The sequence below is a fragment of the Lontra canadensis genome, unplaced genomic scaffold, assembly GCF_010015895.1.
Source record: "Lontra canadensis isolate GAN:19392208 unplaced genomic scaffold, GSC_riverotter_1.0 scaffold121, whole genome shotgun sequence".
NCBI lineage: Eukaryota > Metazoa > Chordata > Mammalia > Carnivora > Mustelidae > Lontra > Lontra canadensis.
Genome location: NW_022631115.1, coordinates 333,605 through 356,746, shown reverse-complemented (window position 1 = coordinate 356,746; position 23,142 = coordinate 333,605). Strand labels below are relative to the sequence as shown.

The 23,142-nt window shown below is 37.2% G+C and overlaps 2 protein-coding genes across 4 annotated transcripts in view; one reads left to right on the top strand and one right to left on the bottom strand.

The window, feature by feature from the left end:
• SPIDR (scaffold protein involved in DNA repair) overlaps nucleotides 1-23,142 on the bottom strand; it is a 490,566-nt gene that overhangs the window by 172,023 nt on the left and 295,401 nt on the right. The window lies entirely within an intron of this gene.
• LOC116857239 (60S ribosomal protein L23a-like) lies at nucleotides 6,644-7,120 on the top strand. The gene has a single exon (XM_032841173.1). The coding sequence runs from the start codon at nucleotides 6,644-6,646 to the stop codon at nucleotides 7,118-7,120; it is 477 nt and encodes a 158-aa protein (XP_032697064.1).

The following is a 23,142-nucleotide window of genomic DNA, read 5'->3' as shown; positions in this document are numbered from 1 at the left end:
GCCAGCTCTACAGGAAATATTGAAAGGGGTCCTCTAAGCAAAGAGAGAGCCTAAAAGTAGTATATCAGAAAGGAACAGAAACAATATACAATAGCAGTCACCTTACAGGCAATACAATGGCACTAAATTCATATCTCTCAATAGTTACCCTGAATGTTAATGGGCTAAATGCCCCAATCAAAAGACACAGGGTATCCGAATGGATAAAAAAAAACAAAACCCATCTATATGTTGCCTACAAGAAACTCATTTTAAACCTGAAGACACTTTCAGATTTAAAGTGAGGGGGTGGAAAAGAATTTACCATGCTAATGGACATCAGAAGAAAGCAGGAGTGGCAATCCTTATATCAGATCACTTAGATTTTAAACCAAAGACTATAATAAGAGATGAAGATGGACACTATATCATACTCAAAGGATCTGTCCAACAAGAAGATCTAACAATTGTAAATATCTATGCCCCTAACGTGGGAGCAGCCAACTATAGAAACCAATTAATAACAAAATCAAAGAAACACATCGACAATCATACAATAACAGTAGGGGACTTTAACACTCCCCTCACTGAAATGGACAGATCATCCAAGCAAAAGATCAACAAGGAAATAAAGGCCTTAAATGACACACTGGACCAGATGGACATCACAGATATATTCAGAACATTTCATCCCAAAGCAACAGAATACACATTCTTCTCTAGTGCACATGGAACATTCTCCAGAATAGATCACATCCTTGGTTCTAAATCAGGTCTTAACTGTTATAAAAAAATTGGGATCATTCCCTGCATATTTTCAGACCACAATGCTCTGAAGCTAGAACTCAATCGCAAGAGCAAATTTGGAAAGAACCCAAATATATGGCGACTAAACAGCATCCTTCTAAAGAATGAATGGGTCAACCAGGAAATTAAAGAAGAATTGAAAAAATTCATGGAAACAAATGATAATGAAAATACAACAGTTCAAAATCTGTGGGACACAACAAAGGCAGTCCTGAGAGGAAAATATATAGCGGTACAAGCCTTTCTCAAGAAACAAGAAAGGTCTCAGGTACACAACCTAACCCTACACCTAAAGGAGCTGGAGGAAGAACAAGAAAGAAACCCTAAACCCAGCAGGAGAAGAGAAATCATAAAGATCAGAGCAGAAATCAATGAAATAGAAACCAAAAAAACAATAGAACAAATCAACGAAACTAGGAGCTGGTTCTTTGAAAGAATTAATAAGATTGATAAGCCCCTGGCCAGACTTATCAAAAAGAAAAGAGAAAGGACCCAAATAAATAAAATCATGAATGAAAGAGGAGAGATCACAACTAACACCAAAGAAATACAGACAATTATAAGAACATATTATGAGCAACTCTATGCCAACAAATTTGACAATCTGGAAGAAATGGATGCATTCCTAGAGACATATAAACTACCACAACTGAACCAGGAAGAAATAGAAAGCCTGAACAGACCCATAACCAGTAAGGAGATTGAAACAGTCATCAAAAATCTCCAAACAAACAAAAGCCCAGGGCCAGACGGCTTCCCGGGGGAATTCTACCAAACATTTAAAGAAGAACTAATTCCTATTCTCCTGAGACTGTTCCAAAAAATAGAAATGGAAGGAAAACTTCCAAACTCATTTTATGAGGCATCACCTTGATCCCCAAACCAGACAAGGATCCCATCAAAAAAGAGAACTACAGACCAATATCCTTGATGAACACAGATGCAAAAATTCTCACCAAAATACTAGCCAATAGGATTCAACAGTACATTAAAAGGATTATTCACCACGACCAAGTGGGATTTATTCCAGGGCTGCAAGGTTGGTTCAACATCCGCAAATCAATCAATGTGATACAACACATTAATAAAAGAAAAAACAGGAACCATATGATACTCTCCATAGATGCTGAGAAAGCATTTGACAAAGTACAGCATCCCTTCCTGATCAAAACTCTTCAAAGTGTAGGGATAGAGGGCACATACCTCAATATTATCAAAGCCATCTATGAAAAACCCATTGCAAATATCATTCTCAATGGAGAAAAACTGAAAGCTTTTCCGCTAAGGTCAGGAACACGGCAGGGATGTCCGTTATCACCACTGCTATTCAACATAGTACTAGAAGTCCTAGCCTCAGCAATCAGACAACAAAAAGAAATTAAAGGCATCCAAATCGGCAAAGAAGAAGTCAAACTATCACTCTTCGCAGATGATATGATACTATATGTGGAAAACCCAAAAGACTCCACTCCAAAACTGCTAGAACTTGTACAGGAATTCAGTAATGTGTCAGGATATAAAATCAATGCACAGAAATCAGTCGCATTTCTCTACACCAACAACAAGACAGAAGAAAGAGAAATTAAGGAGTCAATCCCATTTACAATTGCACCCAAAACTATAAGATACCTAGGAATAAACCTAACCAAAGAGACTAAGAATCTATTCACAGAAAACTATAAAGTACTCATGAAAGAAATTGAGGATGACACAAAGAAATGGAAAAATGTTCCATGCTCCTGGATTGGAAGAATAAATATTGTGAAAATGTCTATGCTACCTAAAGCAATCTACACATTTAATGCAATTCCTATCAAAGGACCATCCATTTTTTTCAAAGAAATGGAACAAATAATCCTAAAATTTATATGGAACCAGAAAAGACCGCGAATAGCCAAAGGAATATTGAAAAAGAAAGCCAGAGTTGGTGGCATCACAATTCCGGACTTCAAGCTCTATTACAAAGCTGTCATCATCAAGACAGCATGGTACTGGCACAAAAACAGACACATAGATCAATGGAACAGAATAGAGAGCCCAGAAATAGACCCTCAACTCTATGGTCAACTCATCTTCGACAAAGCAGGAAAGAATGTCCAATGGAAAAAAGACAGCCTCTTCAATAAATGGTGTTGGGAAAGTTGGACAGCCACATGCAGAAAAATGAAATTTGATCATTTCCTTACACCACACACGAAAATAGACTCAAAATGGATGAAGGACCTCAATGTGAGAAAGGAATCCATCAAAATCCTTGAGGAGAACACAGGCAGCAACCTCTTCGACCTCAGCCGCAGCAACATCTTCCTAGGAATATCGCCAAAGGCAAGGGAAGCAAGGGCAAAAATGAACTATTGGGATTTCATCAAGATCAAAAGCTTTTGCACAGCAAAGGAAACAGTTCACAAAACCAAAAGACAACTGACAGAATGGGAGAAGATATTTGCAAACAACATATCAGATAAAGGGCTAGTGTCCAAAATCTATAAAGAACTTAGCAAACTCAACACCCAAAGAACAAAAAATCCAATCAAGAAATGGGCAGAAGACATGAACAGACATTTCTGCAAAGAAGACATCCAGATGGCCAACAGACACATGAAAAAGTGCTCCATATCACTCGGCATCAGGGAAATACAAATCAAAACCACAATGAGATATCACCTCACACCAGTCAGAATGGTTAAAATTAACAAGTCCGGAAATGACAGATGCTGGCGAGGATGCGGAGAAAGGGGAACCCTCCTACACTGTTGGTGGGAATGCAAGCTGGTGCAACCACTCTGGAAAACAGCATGGAGGTTCCTCAAAATGTTGAAAATAGAACTACCCTATGACCCAGCAATTGCACTGCTGGGTATTTACCCTAAAGATACAAACGTAGTGATCCGAAGGGGCACGTGCACCCGAATGTTTATAGCAGCAATGTCTACAATAGCCAAACTATGGAAAGAACCTAGATGTCCATCAACAGACGAATGGATAAAGAAGATGTGGTATATATATATAATGGAATACTATGCAGCCATCAAAAGAAATGAAATCTTGCCATTTGCGACGACGTGGATGGAACTAGAGGGTATCATGCTTAGCGAAATAAGTCAATCGGAGAAAGACAACTATCATATGATCTCCCTGATATGAGGGAGAGGAGATGCAACATGGGGGGTTAATGTGGTAGGAGAAGAGTAAATGAAACAAGTTGGGATTGGGAGGGAGACAAACCATAAGTGACTCTTAATCTCACAAAACAAACTGAGGGTTGCTGGGCAGAGGGGGGTTGGGAGAAGGGGGGGGTTATGGACATTGGGTAGGGTATGTGCTATGGTGAGTGCTGTGAAGTTTGTAAACGTGGAGATTCACAGACCTGTACCCCTGGGGGGAAAAAAAAAATATATATATATATATATATATATATGTTTATAAAAAATAAAATTATTTAAAAAAAATAATTATATGTCAGGTGGTATCTCATTGTGGTTTTGATTTGTGTTTCCCTGATGATGACTGATGTTGAGCATTTTTCATGTGTCTGTTGGCCATATGTATGTCTTCTTTGGAGAAATATCTGTTCATGTCTTCTACCCTTTTCCTGAATATTTACTTTTTGGGGGATGCTGAGTGTGATAAGGTCTTAATAGATTTTGGATCTAATCCCTTTATCTGGTAAGACATTTGCAAATATCTTCTCCCATTCTGTAGGTTGGCTTTTAGTTGTGTTGACTGTTGAAATAAAAAATTTAAAAAAAAGAAAGAAATAATTACCTGTCAACAAATTTGACAATTTGTAAGAAACGGATTATTTCCTAGACACATGCAACCTACAAAGACTGAACCATAAGGGACTAAGGTAATCAGAACAAACCAATTAATAGTATGTAGACTGAATCAGTAATCAAAACCCTCCCAACAAACAAAAGTCCAGGACCAGACAGCTTAACTGGAGAATTTTACCAAACATCCAAAGACAAATTAATACCAAGTGTTCTCAAACTCTTCCAAAAATTAGAAGAGGAGGAAACACTTCCAATTTTTTTTAATAAGGCTAACATTACCTTGATACCACAACCAGACAAAGATGCCATAAGAAAAGAAATTTCAGCCCATTACCCCGATGAACATAAATGCAAAACTCCTCAACAAAATATTAGCAAATTGTATGTAACAATACATTAAAAGGATCATACACCATGATGAAATGGGATTTATTCTAGGGATGCAAAGATGGTTCAATGCTTACAAATCAATTAATATGACAAACAACATTACCAGAATGAAGGATAAAAATCATAATTATCTCAATAGATGCAGAAAAGGCATTTGACAAAGTTCAACATCAATTTATGATAAAAACTCTCAACAAACCATGAATGTGCCTTAACATAATAAGGGTCATCTATGACAAACCCACAGCTAACGTGATACTGAACAGTAAAAAGCTGAACACTTTTCCTCTAGGGTCAGGGACAAGACAAGGATGTCCATGCTTGCCTTTCATTCAATGTAGCACTGGAAGTCCTAGCCAGAGTAATTAGGTAAGATAAAGAAATAAAAGTCATCCAACTGGAAAGGAAGAAGTACCTGTTTATAGGTAACATGATAATATTTATAGGAAACACTAAAGACACCACCAAAAAAGCTGTTAGAACTAAGAAATGAGGAGTGCCTGAGTGGCTCAGTCAGTTAAGCACCTGCCTTCACCTTAGGTCATGATCTCAGGGTTCTGGGTTCTGGGTTCTGGGATGAGCCTGCGTGTGCGTGCACTCCCTCCCTCTCTTTCTCTCTCATTAATAAATTAAAAAAAAAAAGAATTAAGAAATGAATTAAGTTAAGTTGCCAAAGTCAACATTCAAAAATCAATTACTTTCTATACATTAACCACAGTCAGAGAAATTAAGAAAACAATCTCATTTACAATTGCATCAAAAAGAATAAAATACCTAGGAAAAAAATTTACCAAGGAGGTGAAAGATTTCTATCCTGTAAACTAGAAGACACTAATGGAAGAAACTGAGAAGACACAAGTAAATGAAAAGATAGCCCACACTCATACTCATAGATTGGTAGAATTAATACTGTTAAAATGGCCATACTACTCAAAGCAATTCAGTTTAATCCCTACCAAAATTTCAATGACATTTTTCACAGAAATAGAAAAATCCTAAAATATGAATAAAACCACAAAAGATGCCAAATAGCTAAAGCAATCTTGAGAAAGAAGAACAAAGCTGGAGGCAGCATGCTCCTTGATTTTGAACGGTATTACAATGCCAGAGTTATCAAAACAGTATGGTATTGGCATAAAAACAGACAGATCAATGGAACAGATAGAGAACCCTCCTCCCCAAACTCCCTTCACAAATATGGTCATTTAACTTGTGGCAAAGAAGCCAAGAATATACAATGAGGAAAGAAAACTCTGTTTAATAAATGGTGCTGGGAAAACTGCACAGCCACATGAAAAAGAATGAAATAGGACCACTATCTTACATTACATACAAAATCAATTAAAATAATTAAAGACTTAAACATAAGGCTTGAAACCATAAGCTTCCTACAAGAAAACATAAGTGGTAAGTATGCTGACAGTGGTCTTGGTGATGATTTTTTGGATTTGATATCAAAAGCAAAGACAATAAAAGCAAAAATATACAAATGGACTACCTCAAACTAAAAAAGCTTCTGCACAGCAAAGGAAACCAACAAGAAAGTCAAAAGGCAACCTACAGAATGGGAAAAAATATCTGTAAAATCATATATCCAATAAAGGGTTAATATGCAAATATACAAATAACTCATGTAACTTAATAGCAAACTAATAATCCAATAAAAAACGGGCAGAGGGGAAATCCCTTTTATGAAGATGGCGCCGAAAGCTAAGAAGGAAGCCCCTGCCCCTCCCAAAGCCGAAGCCAAAGCAAAGGCTTTTAAGGCCAAGAAAGCGGTGCTGAAAGGTGTCCACAGTCACAAAAAAAAGAAGATCCGCACATCACCTACTTTCCGACGACCCAAGACTCTGCGTCTCCGAAGGCAGCCCAAATACCCTCGAAAGAGCGCCCCCAGGAGAAACAAGCTTGATCACTATGCCATCATCAAGTTCCCCCTGACTACTGAGTCAGCCATGAAGAAAATAGAAGACAACAACACACTTGTGTTCATTGTGGATGTCAAGGCCAACAAGCACCAGATCAAACAGGCTGTGAAGAAGCTCTATGACATTGATGAAGCCAAGGTCAACACCTTAATCAGGCCTAATGGAGAGAAGAAGGCATACGTTCAGCTGGCCCCTGGCTATGATGCTTTGGATGTTGCCAACAAAATTGGGATCATCTAAACTGAGTCCAGCTGGCTAAATCTAAATACAGTTTTTTCATGATAAAAAAAAAAAAATGGGCAGAGAATTTGAACTGACATTTTTTCAAAGACGATATACAGATGGCCAACAAGTATATGAAAAGATTTCAATATCACTAGTCATCAGGGAAATGCAAATCAAAATCACAATGAGATTATAACCTCACATCTGTTAGAATAGCTAGTATCAAAAGACAACAAATAACAAGTATTGGCAAGGATGTGGAGAAAAGGGAACTCTCACACACTGTTTTAGTGGAAATGTAAATTCGTGAAGCCACTACAGAAAACAGTATGGAGTTTTCTCAAAAAATTTAAAAAAGAAATACCATACTACCCAGCATTTGTACTTGTGGGTATTTATCTGAAGAACAAAAACACTGCCTCGAAAAGATGTATGTAGCATTATTTACATTAGCCAAGATATGGAAACAACCTAAGTGACCACTGATAGATCAGTACATAAATGAAATGAATAAAACGTGGTATGTATAGTATTTTATTTATTCAATATTAAGCACATTATACATACACATACAATGAAATGTTATTTGGTAATAAAGAAAAAATATTGCTGTTTGTGACCAAATAGATGGAACTTGAAGGCGTTATAATAAGTGAAATAAGTCAAAGAAAGACAAACACCATATGATTTCATTTATATATGGAATCTTAAAAAAAGAAATATTGAGCTCATAGATACACAGAACAGACTGGCAACTGTCAAAGGTTGCAGTGAAGGGAGAGTGAAATGGATGACTGTGGCCAAAGGTACAAACTTCCAATTATAAAATAAAAAAACCATAGAGGTATTATGTATAACATGGTATTATGTATAACTGTATTACATATTTGAAGGTTCTCATTATTAGAAAAATAAATTGTAACTATGTGATAGATGTTAACTAGACTTTCTGTGGTGATCATTGCACCATATACACAAATATCAAATCATTATGTTGTGTATCTGAAACTAATACAATGTTATACATCAATTATATCGCAATACAAAACTTCAACAGAAGTAACATTTTTATTTTATTTACAATTTAAATATTTAAATAGTAATATTTTAAAATGTTTCTAAAAGACTAGAATGACACAACAAAGTTCTTTATTTTAACTTTTAAAAAGTAAATAAACAGTATTTCCTTAGACATACTTGAGGAACCTGGTGTAAGCATTACTCTTTATTCTAACTTGAAGTAATTTCGTCTTATTGCCCAAAGTATGCAAGTCACCTGAAGAGTGAAATAGATTTGGACATTCAATTTCTTTTACACAAAGGTAATAAACCCAAAATAAATCTGTACCCCATTTTACTTAATATTCCAACTATTAAGAAAAACTGCTAAATAAATAAATAGCTTAAGTTGAACAAGGAAATATTTAGAAATTAATTTAAGAAACGATCAAATAATATATTCATTCTATGTGTGAAACTATTTTAAGAAGTCTTTGTATTTAAGAAAAGCACATGTACACAATGAATTATGAAAATCTACTTAACTACCAAATTCTATAGCAAGTAAATATTTGAATGTGATTTCTTTTTTTTTTCTTCAGATTTTATTTATGTATTTGAGAGAAAGAGAGCATGTCTGCAAGACAGAGAGGGAAAGAGAGATCACAAGCAGGGGGAGGGAAAGAGAGAGCACAAGCAGGGGAGGATCAGAGGAGGAAGCAAACTTTCTGCTGAGCAAGTAGTCCAATGCAGGCTTAATCCTAGGGATCATGACCTGAACTGAAGGCAGACACTTAATCTACTGAGCCACCCAGGTGCCCCTTAAATGTGATTTCTTAAAAGGATTAAATGGTCCTTAAGTCTTAGAAGAATTAGATTTAAGTTCCTTTTCACACTTTGAAGATTTTTCTACACCAAAAGATAGCAACCTTAGACTTAACAGGAAAGTAATCAGGTAGCTGAAAGAATAGTCAGAGATCATATTAAATAGCTATTTCCTCTCTCTTACTTCCAACCAGAGCAACTAAAAAATTTTCAAAGACAGTAATTGCCCAAAAGTGCAATTCCTATTGAAATGCCTAGTAGATTAATTTAGAGACAGTGAGCTTTTTCAGGAATGTTATTAGAAAACTGATAGCATTCAATATAAAGATTTGGGTCTTCTCAGATCCCAAATCTTATTTTGTCATACAGCTACCACCTAGACTACCCCCAGCAAGTGACTGTCCTGATTTATTGTGTATAGAGAGGAGCCCAAAGGTCATATAGAGACCCAAAGCAGAATAACAAGTGGTGTGTTCTAGTAGAATGAGAAAGACTGGAGCTTAAGAAGGCCTATGTGATCTGGACTCCCCTCTTCCTGGGCTTTTGTGAGAATTTAATGTGAGAATTTATAATAACATGTATAAAAGAACAAAACACATAGTAGTCCTTGATGAGGATGACATTTCTTTCCTTCACTGATGAAAATGACATACCAGTACTGTTTCTAATTAGCTCAATAATTCTAAGCATCAGGAAGCACATTTGCTAAAAACAGAAACAAAAACCAATAACAAAATAAAAAACAACAACAACAAAAAAAAACCGTCACAAATCCAGAGAGTGTTGAGAAATTCTCTTTAGACTGCAGTTAGAAACTTTCCCGATAAAATGTACAAAGACTAGATCTGAAGTGCATTCAGACAGGATGGTTAAAGCATAGCTAGAGGGATGGTTTAAAAGAGGTGGAAGATTGTTCTGGGTAGCACAGACATTTTAACAATATTTATTCTTCCAATCCATGAGCATGGAATGTTTTCCCATTTTTCTATGTCTCCTTCCACTTCCTTCTTAAGTGTTCTATAGTTTTCAGAGTACAGATCTTTTGCCTCTTTGGTTAGGTTTATTCCTAGGTATCTTACAGTTTTTGGTTCAATTAATCCCTATGAAAATACCATCAAATTTTTTCACAGAAATAGAACAAATAATCCTAAATTTTGTATGGAACAAGAGAAGACCCCAAATAGCCAGAGGAAAGTTGAAAAAGAAAACCAAAGCTGGTGGCATCACAATTCCAGACTTCAAGCTATATTACAAAGCTGTAATCATCAAGACAGTATGGTACTGGCACAGAAACAGACACACAGATCAATGGAACAGAACAGAGAGCCCAGAAATGGACCCTCAACTTTATGGTCAACTAGTATTCAACAAAGCAGGAAAGAATATCCAATGGATGGGATGGGCAGGAGGTAGGCAGGTACTAAAGATAAGAGGAGGAACTGTCACACAGACAGGGTGAAGAACTCGCCAGATAGAGATGGGGTTGAGGGACATACAGGAGAGACAGGGATGAGGCAGTGAAGGAGCAGGGGTGAGGCAGGAATGATCACTGCAACCAGGATGCAAGGTGGAAAAAGCCAACAGATCTAAAAATTAGTTGGTCAGGAATTTACTATGGAGTAACTGATCTCAGAAGCAAAGTGCAACTGAAGATCAACTGTCATGGGCTGGGAACAGAATGTAAAATCTGCCCATGGAAAGAGAGGCTGCTTCTTGATTTTTCAAGTTACAAAGGGAAGGAGAGTTATGAGGCACAGCTTGAGGCAATATGGCTCACAGTTAGGTGACAGAGGGAAAGGATCAAGGTAAGTGATGGAGTAAGGCACTGAGGAGGTTTGAGGATTAAATGTCAGGATGCTAGAGTAATTCTGCCTGGCTGCATGTGGAAACTCCAAAATAAATATAATACTTGAAAATACTTGAAACACTGATATGCTGCCATGCCAACACTTCATAGACCCTGGTACTATAACCAGGATGCATACCAGGAGTTTGATTTGAATGTATATCGTGTTCAAGCCATTATTAAATTCATAGCAAAGATCTTATGAAGCACCTGTTCCATGCCAGGCATTCTGCATGATTTACCTCAGTGAACCATTATGCCCATCCTACAGAAGAGGTACTGTTAGTATCACAAATTTAGAGTTGAGAAAACTGAGGTAGAGACAGATTAGTTTCCCAAGATTACAAAACCAGGACAGAGAAGCTGGGCTTGAACTTACTCTGCGTTCAGAAATCTAACCCTATACCTAGAAAGGACACTTCCAGGCACAATAGAATTGACTCAGTTTCATTTTACAGTGGAGTCCAAAGGGACTGTTTGAAGTGAAATGCTCATCTCTTTGGAGAAAAACACATACAGGTACTAACTCTTAAAGTGGTAAAGTGTGGGAATCACTGTGGATATAAGAATGGATAGAGGACCCCAAGATAAATATAAAGGGAGAAGAGGAAAGCAGTGAGAAAAAAATAACACTTTTCTGATTATGAAAGTCATGCAATAGCCATTATAGATAAATTGGGAAAATCAGAAAAGTAGAAAGAAGAAAAAAAAATCATTAATAAGTCACCAGCCATAATGAACATATTGGTGTAATGCTGTAACTTTGGTGTAATATGTAAAAGCAATTACATTGGGCTTCTTGGACTTTTGTCCCTGAGCAAACAAAAAAGATGTGTGGCAAACTGCCTAAATAATCTGAACTTCTGGGTGAAAACTGGGAGGCTTCTCAGGGAACTGAGAATCCCAAAGGAACTGCTAGATGTTAGAGGACAGCTGCATGTTGGATGAGAGGAAAAACCATACTTAGTTGTCTGGCACCTAAAGACCACAGAAGAGAACCTAAGTGGCTAACTTGAGGACCTCTAGAAAAGATGCTACACTCAAAGAATCTGTACAACCAGTAGGAAGAAGTCTTCTCCTGGACCCACCAGTACTATGTGTGAAAAGACATATCTGGAAAGAACAGTCAAAACTGCAAGAACGTTCCACAAGGTAAAAGGACAGCAATTCCTATCAGGAGAGTTGGATAAATGTCAAGTTTCACACTGACACTCGCACTTTATAGTTTCAGAAGGAGTTAATACCAGAGAATACCATGAAATGTCTAGTTCAGCTAAAAAAATGATCACTTTTGATAAGATCACCTGAAATTTTAATCAGGTATGGGCTATCAAGATAACATAAGCAAGGAAATTTTACCACTTTAATCTGTGTCTATTTTCCCTAAAGGGAATAAGCATTTTGCTTTTATTTTACTTTATTAATTTTTTTTTTTAAAGAATTTACCCATTTATTTGAGATAGAGGGAGAGTAAGAGAGAGAGTACATGCAGGGAGAGCAGTAGGCAGAGGGAGAAGCAGACTTCTCGCCAAGTGGGGAGCCCGATTTGGGGCTTGATCCCAGGACTCTGGGATCATGACCTGAGCCAAAGGCAGATGCTCAACAACTGAACCACTCCGGCACCCTGCCTTTTGCTTTTAAATAGATAAAACATTGCATTAAATGTTATTCTTATCAGAAGGTGGTCATTCACAGGTTACATACAAGTAAAATCAACAATCAAAGTTTCTGTTTGTGTTTGGTAAAGTTAACCTGATCTGAAAGAGAAAACTTGAATTTGGGTCACAGAAGAAACAACATGCTACCACATGGAGTCTTTCCTACCAAGACTTCTTTCACTATTTATTTCAGTTAATTTCTTCACAAGGAGAGTAAGAGCTTGTGAATATGGCATCACATGCTGCTGCCCCTCATCCTCATGCCCCTCATAAGCAAAGAGGATGCGTCTGTGACAACCTTAACTGCATCTTGTGCCTGCTCAACTACCACTGCATAAAAACTAACCCCCCCCACCCCAGTTGTCAGTACCATCATGTACAATTGTTTTTTTATGCTGTCATGGACATTTTATAGATGGGAAAAGAGAGGCATAAATGACCAGGTGACTGGGCTATGCAAAGCATCTGTTTCCAGTGGAATGCATGTGTGTAAGTTAAGTGAGAAAACCACACCTATGCAGGATGCAATTGCTTTTTAAAACTACAACCTGCAGTTTTAGCCACATGGCACACTAGAATATATGTACAAATAATTACATGAAACAAATTTGTTCAGTGCTGAATTGCTATTATTCCAAAAGCTATGTAACTTAAAAATGTCCACTATTTATAAGTGATTTTTTCACCTCTTCACACCTAAAGTTTATCTTCCTTTTGTGATAAATGGCTAATTATTTGAAGGAACATTCCATGATAAAGCAGTGACAAACCAGAGAAATAAGTAAGAACAAATGTTCTTCAAAGACAAAACAAACCACGTCACCAGCAACCACAAAGGACATTAAAGTGTACGAATAAGGATAAGTGTCAGATACTGCTCAAGATATACCAATGCATATTTCGCTGGATTGTTACAATGTTAATGTGGGATTCAGACTCTTCCTCATGTTTTAAAAACAGCAAAATTTGTTACTTATCCAGAACTGAGTTTTGTAAAGACAATAATCATCCACAGGATCCGAGTGTAACCCTAACTTGCCCACTATTTACTGGTATCTTACTGGAATAAAGACATTGCAGGACTTTTCCTCTTTGGGAGAAAAATAATTTGTGTTCAGTTGGAGCTATGTAAAAACTCAAGACACACTATTTACATTTGTATGCTATAAAAATTTATATCAAAGTTAAAAAAAGCTGTATCTGTTTTAAGAATATTAGAGTCGCACACAGCACAGTACTTTTCTGCAACAGAAGCATAACATTATAAAACTGGTTCCTTAATCAATTATAGAACTGACAAGTTTGGTACATATATAAGGAGATCATAGGTGTCTTTGGTAATACACCACAGATTAATCAGCTTCAAACTGAGATGAACCTATGCAAAATGTTGACCAATAGCATAAATTAAGAACTTAAAAGGTAGTCATATAGTGGAGCATTAAGGCTATCTAGGAAGAGTTAAGTTTCTGCTCTCCCATTATTTGCAATTTGATATAGTAGAATGATGCAGGTTAAGATACTTTAAACAATGAGAAATATATACATTGAATACAGTTTCTGACTTGCATCCAGTTTAGGAAATAACCCAACATGTGTACAGATAGCACAAAAGACATTATCCTTTGCTCTCTACCATTCATAATCTCTCAACTGCCCTTTTTGTTACCAATTCAGTTCAGAGATCAGTGGCTGTCCTGTTCAAAGAAGGCATAAAGGCTTACATTTGTTCAGGTGTTCAGGGATGTTCTTCCCACTTATTAAGACATGTCTGCCCCCCAAATACCTAGAGTTCTCTTCTTTTCCCCATCCCTCTCATTCTCCTCATTTAGGGGGACATATGTCCATAGTATCTGAACTGGATTAAAAATTCTTTTTCTCAGAGAAACAATGTTATAAATGTGGTTAAGGAGAGACAAAGTTTTTGTTATCTGTAAAATGTTAGAATACATTAGTGTGAAACAGACTTTTAGGAGCTAACCTGGGAATGGAACCATAATTTCTACTGCTGTTCTTTGGGCAAATGCAGTCTGAGTTCTAAGACAAGTTTTGGGAAACAACCCATTCATACTTTATGGGGGTGTAAACTGGGGTCAGAAAGTAAAAAGTATATAAGGTAGAGACATACAAACACTCTAATTTAAACTTACTAATTCTATTCCTACCACCATAATTACCTGTGACAATTTTTAGTCCTAAATATTCACCTACAGGTTTAAATTATAACATGTAGTTTGGGCATTATTTGTTTGTATGTATGCACAGAATTTCATTCTCCCAAATAATGTGAAGGCCAGATATGTTACTATAATACACATGTGTATCAGAAAACAAATAGCAGGAATTTTTCAGCCCAAACATCTAGGCCCCAGATGACAGTTCTGGCTTGGGAGGTACGGCTCACCCTGCAGTTAGAGGAGATCATATACATTATATCCCCTGGAGAATAAGGCCAGTGAGTAGGCGGAGTGGGTGGAGGCAAGCTGGGAATCAGCGTGGGACAACCCTAAGGGCAAGCTAAACCAGTGATTCAGAGAAACAGCCCCCTTCCCTGTTCTCCAAGAGCCCATCTGAGGTCAACCTGTCTTCAGATCACAGTTGTGGCTCTACATGTGAGGTCACTAGGCTTGAGGGTTAGTTTTCATTAGCTGTCTTTTCTTTAGCCCTGCAGAGATAGAAAATTGTCCCTGACCAACAATAGATAATGTAAAAGGAGTGCGTATGGTCTTCAGGAGCTTTAGGAAATGGGCACCTATGTTACATAAAAACTCATTAACATGCCAGAGCCATGTCTACTTGTCTAAGAATTTTGCTTCTATTATTTTATTCAGTTCTCATAACAACCTTGTCAGGAAGATAGGGTACTGTTAAGATTCTTACTTAATAAATGAGAACTATTCATAATTGCTTTGTTGTTACTAACAGTGTGATGTTCTTCTCATGCTACAGTGATTTTTACCAAACGTAGTAAAAACTTACATACACTAAATGCCTTGAATACCGAATCCCTCAAGAGAGGAGACAAACTAGGGGCGCCTGGGTGGCTCAGTCTCTTGAGCATCCGACTCTTGATTTTGGCTCAGGTCATGATCTCAGGTTTATGGAGACTAAGCCCCCCACTGGGGCTCTGCAATCAGCAGAGGTCTGCTTCTCTCCCTCTCCCCCTGTGCCCGCTCAAATAAATAAATAAATCTAAAAAAGAATACAAATTACCAATATCAGAAATGAAATAAGGCATATCCCTGCAGACTCTGCAGAAGACATAAAAAAGATAGGGGGCGCCTGGGTGGCTCAGTGGTTAAAGCCTCTGCCTTTGGCTCAGGTCATGATCCCGGGGTCCTGGGATCGAGCCTCACATAGGGCTCTCTGCTAAGCAGGGAGCCTGCCTCCTCCTCCTCCTCCTCCTCCTCCCTCTCTGCCTACTTGTGATCTGTCTGTCAAATAAATAAAAATCGTTTAAAAAAAAAAGATAAGGGAACACTACAAACAACTCTACACACATAAATTTGACACATTAGATGAAATGAACCAATTCCTTGAAAAAATACAAACTACCACAACTCATACACTATGAAATAACTCCTATTATTCATATGATATCTGATGTTTTCCAGATTTATCTCCTTCTTTGCATTCACTAGCACTCTTAACAGGTATCTATAAGATGACAAATGGTTGAGTACTCATCTACCCACTCCCATATTTCCTCTTTAGCAGTCTTGATCATTCAAAAACAGCAGGTAAGACAGTACTGCTTACAGAAATTTTCTTTCTAAATTGTTTCAATTTCTTGTTGAGATTTTCTAGATCTTCATTTGATAAAGGTCTCTGGAATTGGGTGCTTGGTTTCTTTCAATAAAGATCAGATGTAGGTATGTGATGTGGTGCCTTTGTACATATATGTGCATAAACGTGTTTTCTAATAATTTTAATTACTGTGAAAATGAGATAAAACTGTTTCAAAACCTTTATTTGAAATGTACAACACTGCCATACACCTAATTCTGAATGTTACTAATACTAACATAAAGAAAAATTATGAAGTATAGTATTTAAAAAAATTCTACTCACTACTATACTTTAAATCTTATTTTTATTTATTTTAGAGAGAGAGAGAGAGAGAGGATGAGCAGGGAGGAAGGGCAGGGGGAGAGGGAGAAGCAGACTCCCCACTGAGCAGGGAGCCTAATGCAGAACTCAATCCCAGAACACTGGGATCATGACCTGAGCTGAAGGCAGACACTGAGCCACCCAGGTGCCCCTCACGACTATACTTTAAGTTATACCAAAAACATGTCCTTCCACCATAAGAAGATATGCACACTCTTGTGGTGATGAGTAAAAGCACCTGAGTGGGCTGAAACCAAGTGGTCCACTTACTAGCAGTGTCCATTTGAGCAAGTTTCATAACCTGTGAAAAGGGGTGGCAGCAGTTTCTAATTGTAGGTTTAGATCAAATGAAATCACCCATGCAAAGAATTCAGTACAAAGACAGATTTATAGTATGTTCTTTTAAGAGTGTTAAACTGTTATTTTTCACTGTAAGTAAAATCTGAAAAATGTCCATTATCTATTAATTCACCTCATAACTATTTCATGATACTTACTACTTCCCAGACACAAGTTTCGTAAAGCAGTCTCGTCTTAACACAGAGTGGAGTTAGAGAAAGTTCCCAAAAGGAGGTGATGCCAGACATCAGTCTTGAAATAAAAATTAGAATGGTAGGGTGGGTACTGGAGCAGAAGAGTGCTGGGGACTTGTTGAATAGAAGGTCAAAATACCTTTTTTTTTTTTTTTTTTAAGATTTTGTTTATTTATTTTAGAGACAGAATGAGTGAGCAGGGGGAAGGGGAGAAGGAAAGGGACAAGCAGACTCCACACTGAGTGTGGAGCCTGACTTGACCCTAAGATCATGACTTGAGTTGGAATCAAGTTGATGCTTAACCAACTAAGCTACCCAGTGCCCCAAGAAGGTCAAAATATTATATTGTTTGAATACATTTCCTGGTAAAACAAGCTTTCAAAAATCATTTTATACTATTTATTAAATTTATTTTTACTATTAAGTTTATTTTTAAAAATCAAAATAAATTAAATTAAAATAAAAAATGAAAATAACTCTTCTGTTTTCTTTTCCCTTTCCATTTATTTGACTACAAAAGCCCATTGTTTTTTGGATATTTTCCTCTGTGCTGCAGGCCAGCTTACCCATTTCCAAACAAATGAGAAATCTAGAGAACTAGAACTAGAACTCTTGTTTCATTAGAAAATTATGGTCATAAGTGAGCCTTTATGACCTTTTCATGATATTATTTATAAAAGTGTTTAAGACTCACCTATTTCACCCATCCCCCTCTGGCAATAACCAGCTTGTTTTCTGTATTTCAGTTTTTTGTTTGTCTCCTTCTTTGTTCATTTGTTTTATTTCTTAAATTCCATATATGAGTGAAATTGAACAGTATTTATTTTTCTCTGACTTATTTTGTTTAGTTAGCGTTATACTCTCAGGTATATTCGTTACAACAATGCAAATGGCAATATTAATTCTTTTTTATGTTGAGTAATATTCCATCATATATATACTACATCTTCTTTATCCATTTATCAATTGATGGACACTCTCCCTCTTAGTTCCTGCCCACTTTTTCTCTCTCGCCTATAGAATTTTTTACTTCTTCCCCTCTTTTTAAAAAAGATTTTATTTATTTATTTGACACACACACACACACACACACACACACACACACACAGAGCATGCACAAGCAGGGGGAGCAGGAGGTAGAGGGAGAGAGACAAGCAGGGAGCCCGACATGGGGCCAGATCCCAGGGCTGTGGGATTATGACCTAAGCCGAAGGCAGATGCTTAACCAACTGAGCCACGCAGGCACCCCATCCTTCTTTCAAAAGCTGGATTAAGTTACAGAGAAATTTGGTCCAGTGCACTAGTAGGCATGGGTTGGGTCCCTCCCCACTCTGGAAGGAGAATGCAGCTGCTAATAGGCAGTCCACCTGGGTTTCAGGTCTGAGAATACACAATCAAGACACAAATAGACAGCCTTCCTTAGGAAAAAAGGATTCTCAAGGAGGAAAGCAAAGGACCTTAGATTGTTATGTAGCAAACTCCATTTCTCAGGACTGCTGGCTAGAAATCTCCAGAGGTTCCATGCATCCTCACTACATCTGACTCTTAAGACTTTCAGGTATCAGTTTTTTAAAAACCAAGTTCAGCTAAAACATGGCTCTTGCATTTCATAATTAGCTTGTCATTTATACTTACTAGATATAAAGATGAATATACAGTTGAGGTAATACTTTATTGTACATAAACTTCTTTAACTGATTCACAAGTTTAACAGTCTAATGACCAGACTCTTCCTCTTGTGGAGGGGAAGAGGAAGTATGTGTGGTGGGAGAAATGTCCATGGTTCCCGAAGTTCAAGAAAAGAAAAAGGTCTTCTTTACTGTGATTTCCACTAGCCATCACTCCATTTTTTAGGTTTCTTCTTAGCCAAGTTTCTTGAAAGAATAATTGTTTGCCTCAACCTTCAGTAGTACGGTTTCCCCCGGGGCAGTCCATTTAAACACCTCCAGTCCAGTCACTGATGACTCCATGGTAGCTAACTAAAGGGGCACTTTCTTATCTTTTTTCCCCTTGACACTGGATAACTATCATCCCTTCTAGTCCCTGCGACCCCCTAACCAGTGGCTCATTGCTGAGGATCCTTCCTTCCTTTTCCTTCTCTGCACATTTCTCTTGCTTGGACCCTGCAAAGCCTCACTTCACATGATGGCCAACCCCATATGCTCTTCAGCTCCATACCTACCTGCTGATCTGCAACTTGGGCCTGAACATTTTGTTTGCCCTCTGTTCTACTGAACAATTGACCGGATCATATGAATTTTATGAACTGTCAAAAATGGAACTGGAAGTCTTCTCTGGCTTCAGTATTACCTGTTTCAGTTAACACCCCCATCAGCATGCAATTACCTAAGTCAGAATCTGGAATCTGTCGTAGACTCCTTACCCTTCCTCAACCAATCAATCCTTCAGGAGTAGTTTCAACTTTAATCACCCTTTTAAGGCTTCTCTCATAACAGCCTTCTAAGGGGCCACTCTGCCTACCTCGAGCTTATCCCTCACACTGCTGCCATCCTGTCCACTGTACACACAAACCTTTGCTCCTCTCACTCCATCATTGTTCCATGCTCCCTCCCATCAAAGGGTAATAGAGGATGCTGCCGAAATATTACTCAACTATTTAAGTTATAGCAAGTCTACAAGAATAGACTCATCTATTTGTCCTTGCAATTCTACCAGTTTTTGCCTCACATGTTTTGATAGGCACATACACATTGAAGGCTGTTGCGTCTTCTTGGAGAAGTGGCCTACTCATCATTATGTAATGCTCTCTTTACTCCTTATAATTTTACTTGCTGTGAAGTCTGCTTTGTCTGAAATTAACACAGCTACTCCAGCTTTCTTTTGATTGATATTAACATGATATAGCTTTTTACATCTCTTTACTTTTTAAAAAATAAGGTATAATTTACATATTATATTTGTTTCAGGTGTACAACATAATGATTTGATATTTGCATGTATTAAAAATGATCACAATAAGTCTAGTTAACAGCTGTCATCATACATAGTTGCAAAAAAAAGTTTTTTTCTTGTGATGAGGACTTTTAAGATCTATTCTGTTAGCAATTTTCAAATACACAATATATACTTAATATATATGCAATATACCTAATATATTAAGTATACTCACCATGCTATAGGGTTCATCCTCCTGACTTAATTACTTACAACTGGAAGTTTGAAACTTGGATGCCCTTCACCTATTTTGTTCACCCCTCTAACTACCTTCCCCAGTGGGCAACCACCAATCTGTTTTCTGTATCTATGGGCTTGGCCTTTTTTTCTTTTTGAAGAGTCCACATTTAAGTGAGATCATACAATATTCGTCCTTTTCTGTCTGACTTATTTCACTTGGCATAAGGCCTTTAAGTCCTACCCATATGACAAATGGTAGGATTTCATGTTTTGGTGGTTGGATAGTATTCCATTATATACTCCTTCTTATCTGTCCATCCATCCATTGATGGACACTTAGGTTGTTTCCTTATCTTGGCTATTTTAATAACGTTGCAGTGAACATAGTGGTATACATATCTTCTTGTATTAGTGTTTTTATTTCCTTCAGATAAATACCTAGAAGTGGAATTGCTGGTTCACATGGTATTCCTATTTTTAATTTTTTAAGGAACCTCCAAACTGTTTCCTACAGCAGCTGCAACAATTTACATTCCCACCAACAGTGCCATTCCTTTACTGTTAATATGTGTTTTATACTTAAAGTGAGTTTCTTATAGAAAACTTGGTTGAATTTTCCACTCTGTCAGTCACTGTCTTTTAATTGGTGAATCAGACCACTGATGCTTAAAGTGATCATTGATATAGTAGGTTTAGTATCTACCATATTTGTTACTATTCTCTATTTATTACTCTTGTTCTTTGTTCCTATTATAGTCTTACCCACTTTCTGCCTTCTGTGGTTTTGAATGAGTATTTTAATTTTCTCTTCTCTTAACATATCAATTATACTTCCTTCTAAAACTTTTTAAGTGGTGACCCTTGAGTTTCCAATATATATTCCCAACTAATACAGTTCACTTTCAAAGAACACTGTATCACTTTATGGGTAGTGCATATACTTTATAATAAAGCATTACCAATTCCTCCCATCCCTTATAATATTGCTGTCATTCATTTCACTTATACATAAGCTACAGTCACTGACTATATTGTTGGTATTATTTGGAAAAAATGATTATTTGGATGAATTAGGAATAAGAGATGTATTTCATTTTACTTTTATTTATTCCTTCTCTAATGTTCTTCCTTTCTTTATGTAGACCTTAATTTCAGATCTTTCCTCCCATTTTTTTTAAAGATTTTATTTCTTTATTGGACAGAGAGAGACACAGTGAGAGAGGGAACACAAGCAGGGGGAGTGGGAGAGAGAGAACGAGGTTTGTCGCCGAGCAGGGAGCATGATGCAGGGCTCAATCCCAGGACACTGGGATCATTACCTGAGCCAAAGGCAGATGCTTAATGACTGAGCCACCCAGGCGCCCCATGACCTTTCCTTATTTCTAAACAATTTCTTCTAATGTTTCTTAGAAAGCAGTCTATGTTGACAAATTCCATAAGATTTTGTTTGTCTGAGTTAGTGCTTCTTTTTTACTTTTAAGAATACTTTTCTTTTTCATTTTATTTTATTTCTTTTCAGTGTTCCAGAATTCATTGTTTATGAAGAATACTTTTGCTATGTAAGGATTCTAGACTGATCGCTCTTTTTCCTGCTAATACTTTAAATATTTCATTACACCCTCTTCTTGCTTGCATGGTTTCTGAGTAGAGTGTGATGAAATTCTTATCCTTGCTTCTCCATAGGTAAAGAGCTTTTTCCCCTCTGTCTTCTTCCAAGATTTTTTTTTTTTTTTGGGTCTTTGATTTTCTGCATTTGAATAGGATATGTTTAGGTACAGATGTTGTTTTGTTTTTCCTGTTTGATGTTCTCTGAACTTTCTGGCTCTGTAGTCTGTTGGCTATCAGTAATTTTGGAAAATTCTCAGTCATTACACATTGCTTCAAATATTTCTTTCAATCCTTTCTAATATTCCCACTATGTGTGTATCACATCTTTTGGAATTGATCCATGGTTCTTATACATTATGCTCCCCCTTTTCCATCCTTTTGTTTTGTTTTTGCATTTCAATTTTAGAAATTTCTACTAACATTTCTACCAGCTCACTGATTCTTTCCTTGGCCATGTCAAGTCTAATGATGAGCCCATTAAAGGGATTCCTCATTTCTGTGCTTGAGTCTTTTATTTCTACCATCTCTTTTTCATTCTAGAAAAGAAAAAGGTTTCGGGATGCCTGGGTGGTTCAGTCAGTTGAGCGTCTGTCTTCAGCTCAGGTCATGTCCCACATTGGGCTCCTTGCTCAGTGGGGAGCCTGCTTCCCTCTCTGCCTGTCATTCCCCCTGCTTGTGCTCTCTCTCTCTCTGACAAATAAATAAAGACTCTTAAAAAAAGGGGGGGGGGTTCTGTCTCTCTGTTTACATTACTGTTCTGTTCTTGCCTATTGTCCACTTTTCCCTTTAGAGCCCCTAGCATATTAATCATAGTTGTTTTAAATTCCTAATCTGATGACTTCTTTCTTTTTTTAAAGAGAATGTATGCGTATAAGAGAGGGGAGGAAGGGCATAAGGAAAGGGAGAGAGAGATTCTTAAGCAGGCTCCACTCCCAGTGCAGAGCCTGAGGAGAGGCTCAATCTCAGGGCCCTGAAATCATGACCTGAGGGGAAATCAAGAGTCTGACACTTAACGAACTGACCTACCCAGGCGCCCCCCCTTGTCTGATGAATTTCAACATCTCTGGTTCTAATGCTTGCTGTTTCTTTCAAACTGTAATTTTTGCCTTTTAGAGTGCTTTACAATCTTTTATGGAAAACCAGACATCAAAGGATCTAAGGAATATATGCCCATTGCATGGGGTTTTGTGTTTATGCTATATTTATTGTTTGTTGTAGCTATAGTTGTCAAAAGGGAAATTTTTCTCTGGTGTTTGTTGCTCCTATTGTCTTTTCATTTCCACAGAGACTTCTTAAATAAGGTCTGAGTTACATGATTCGTTC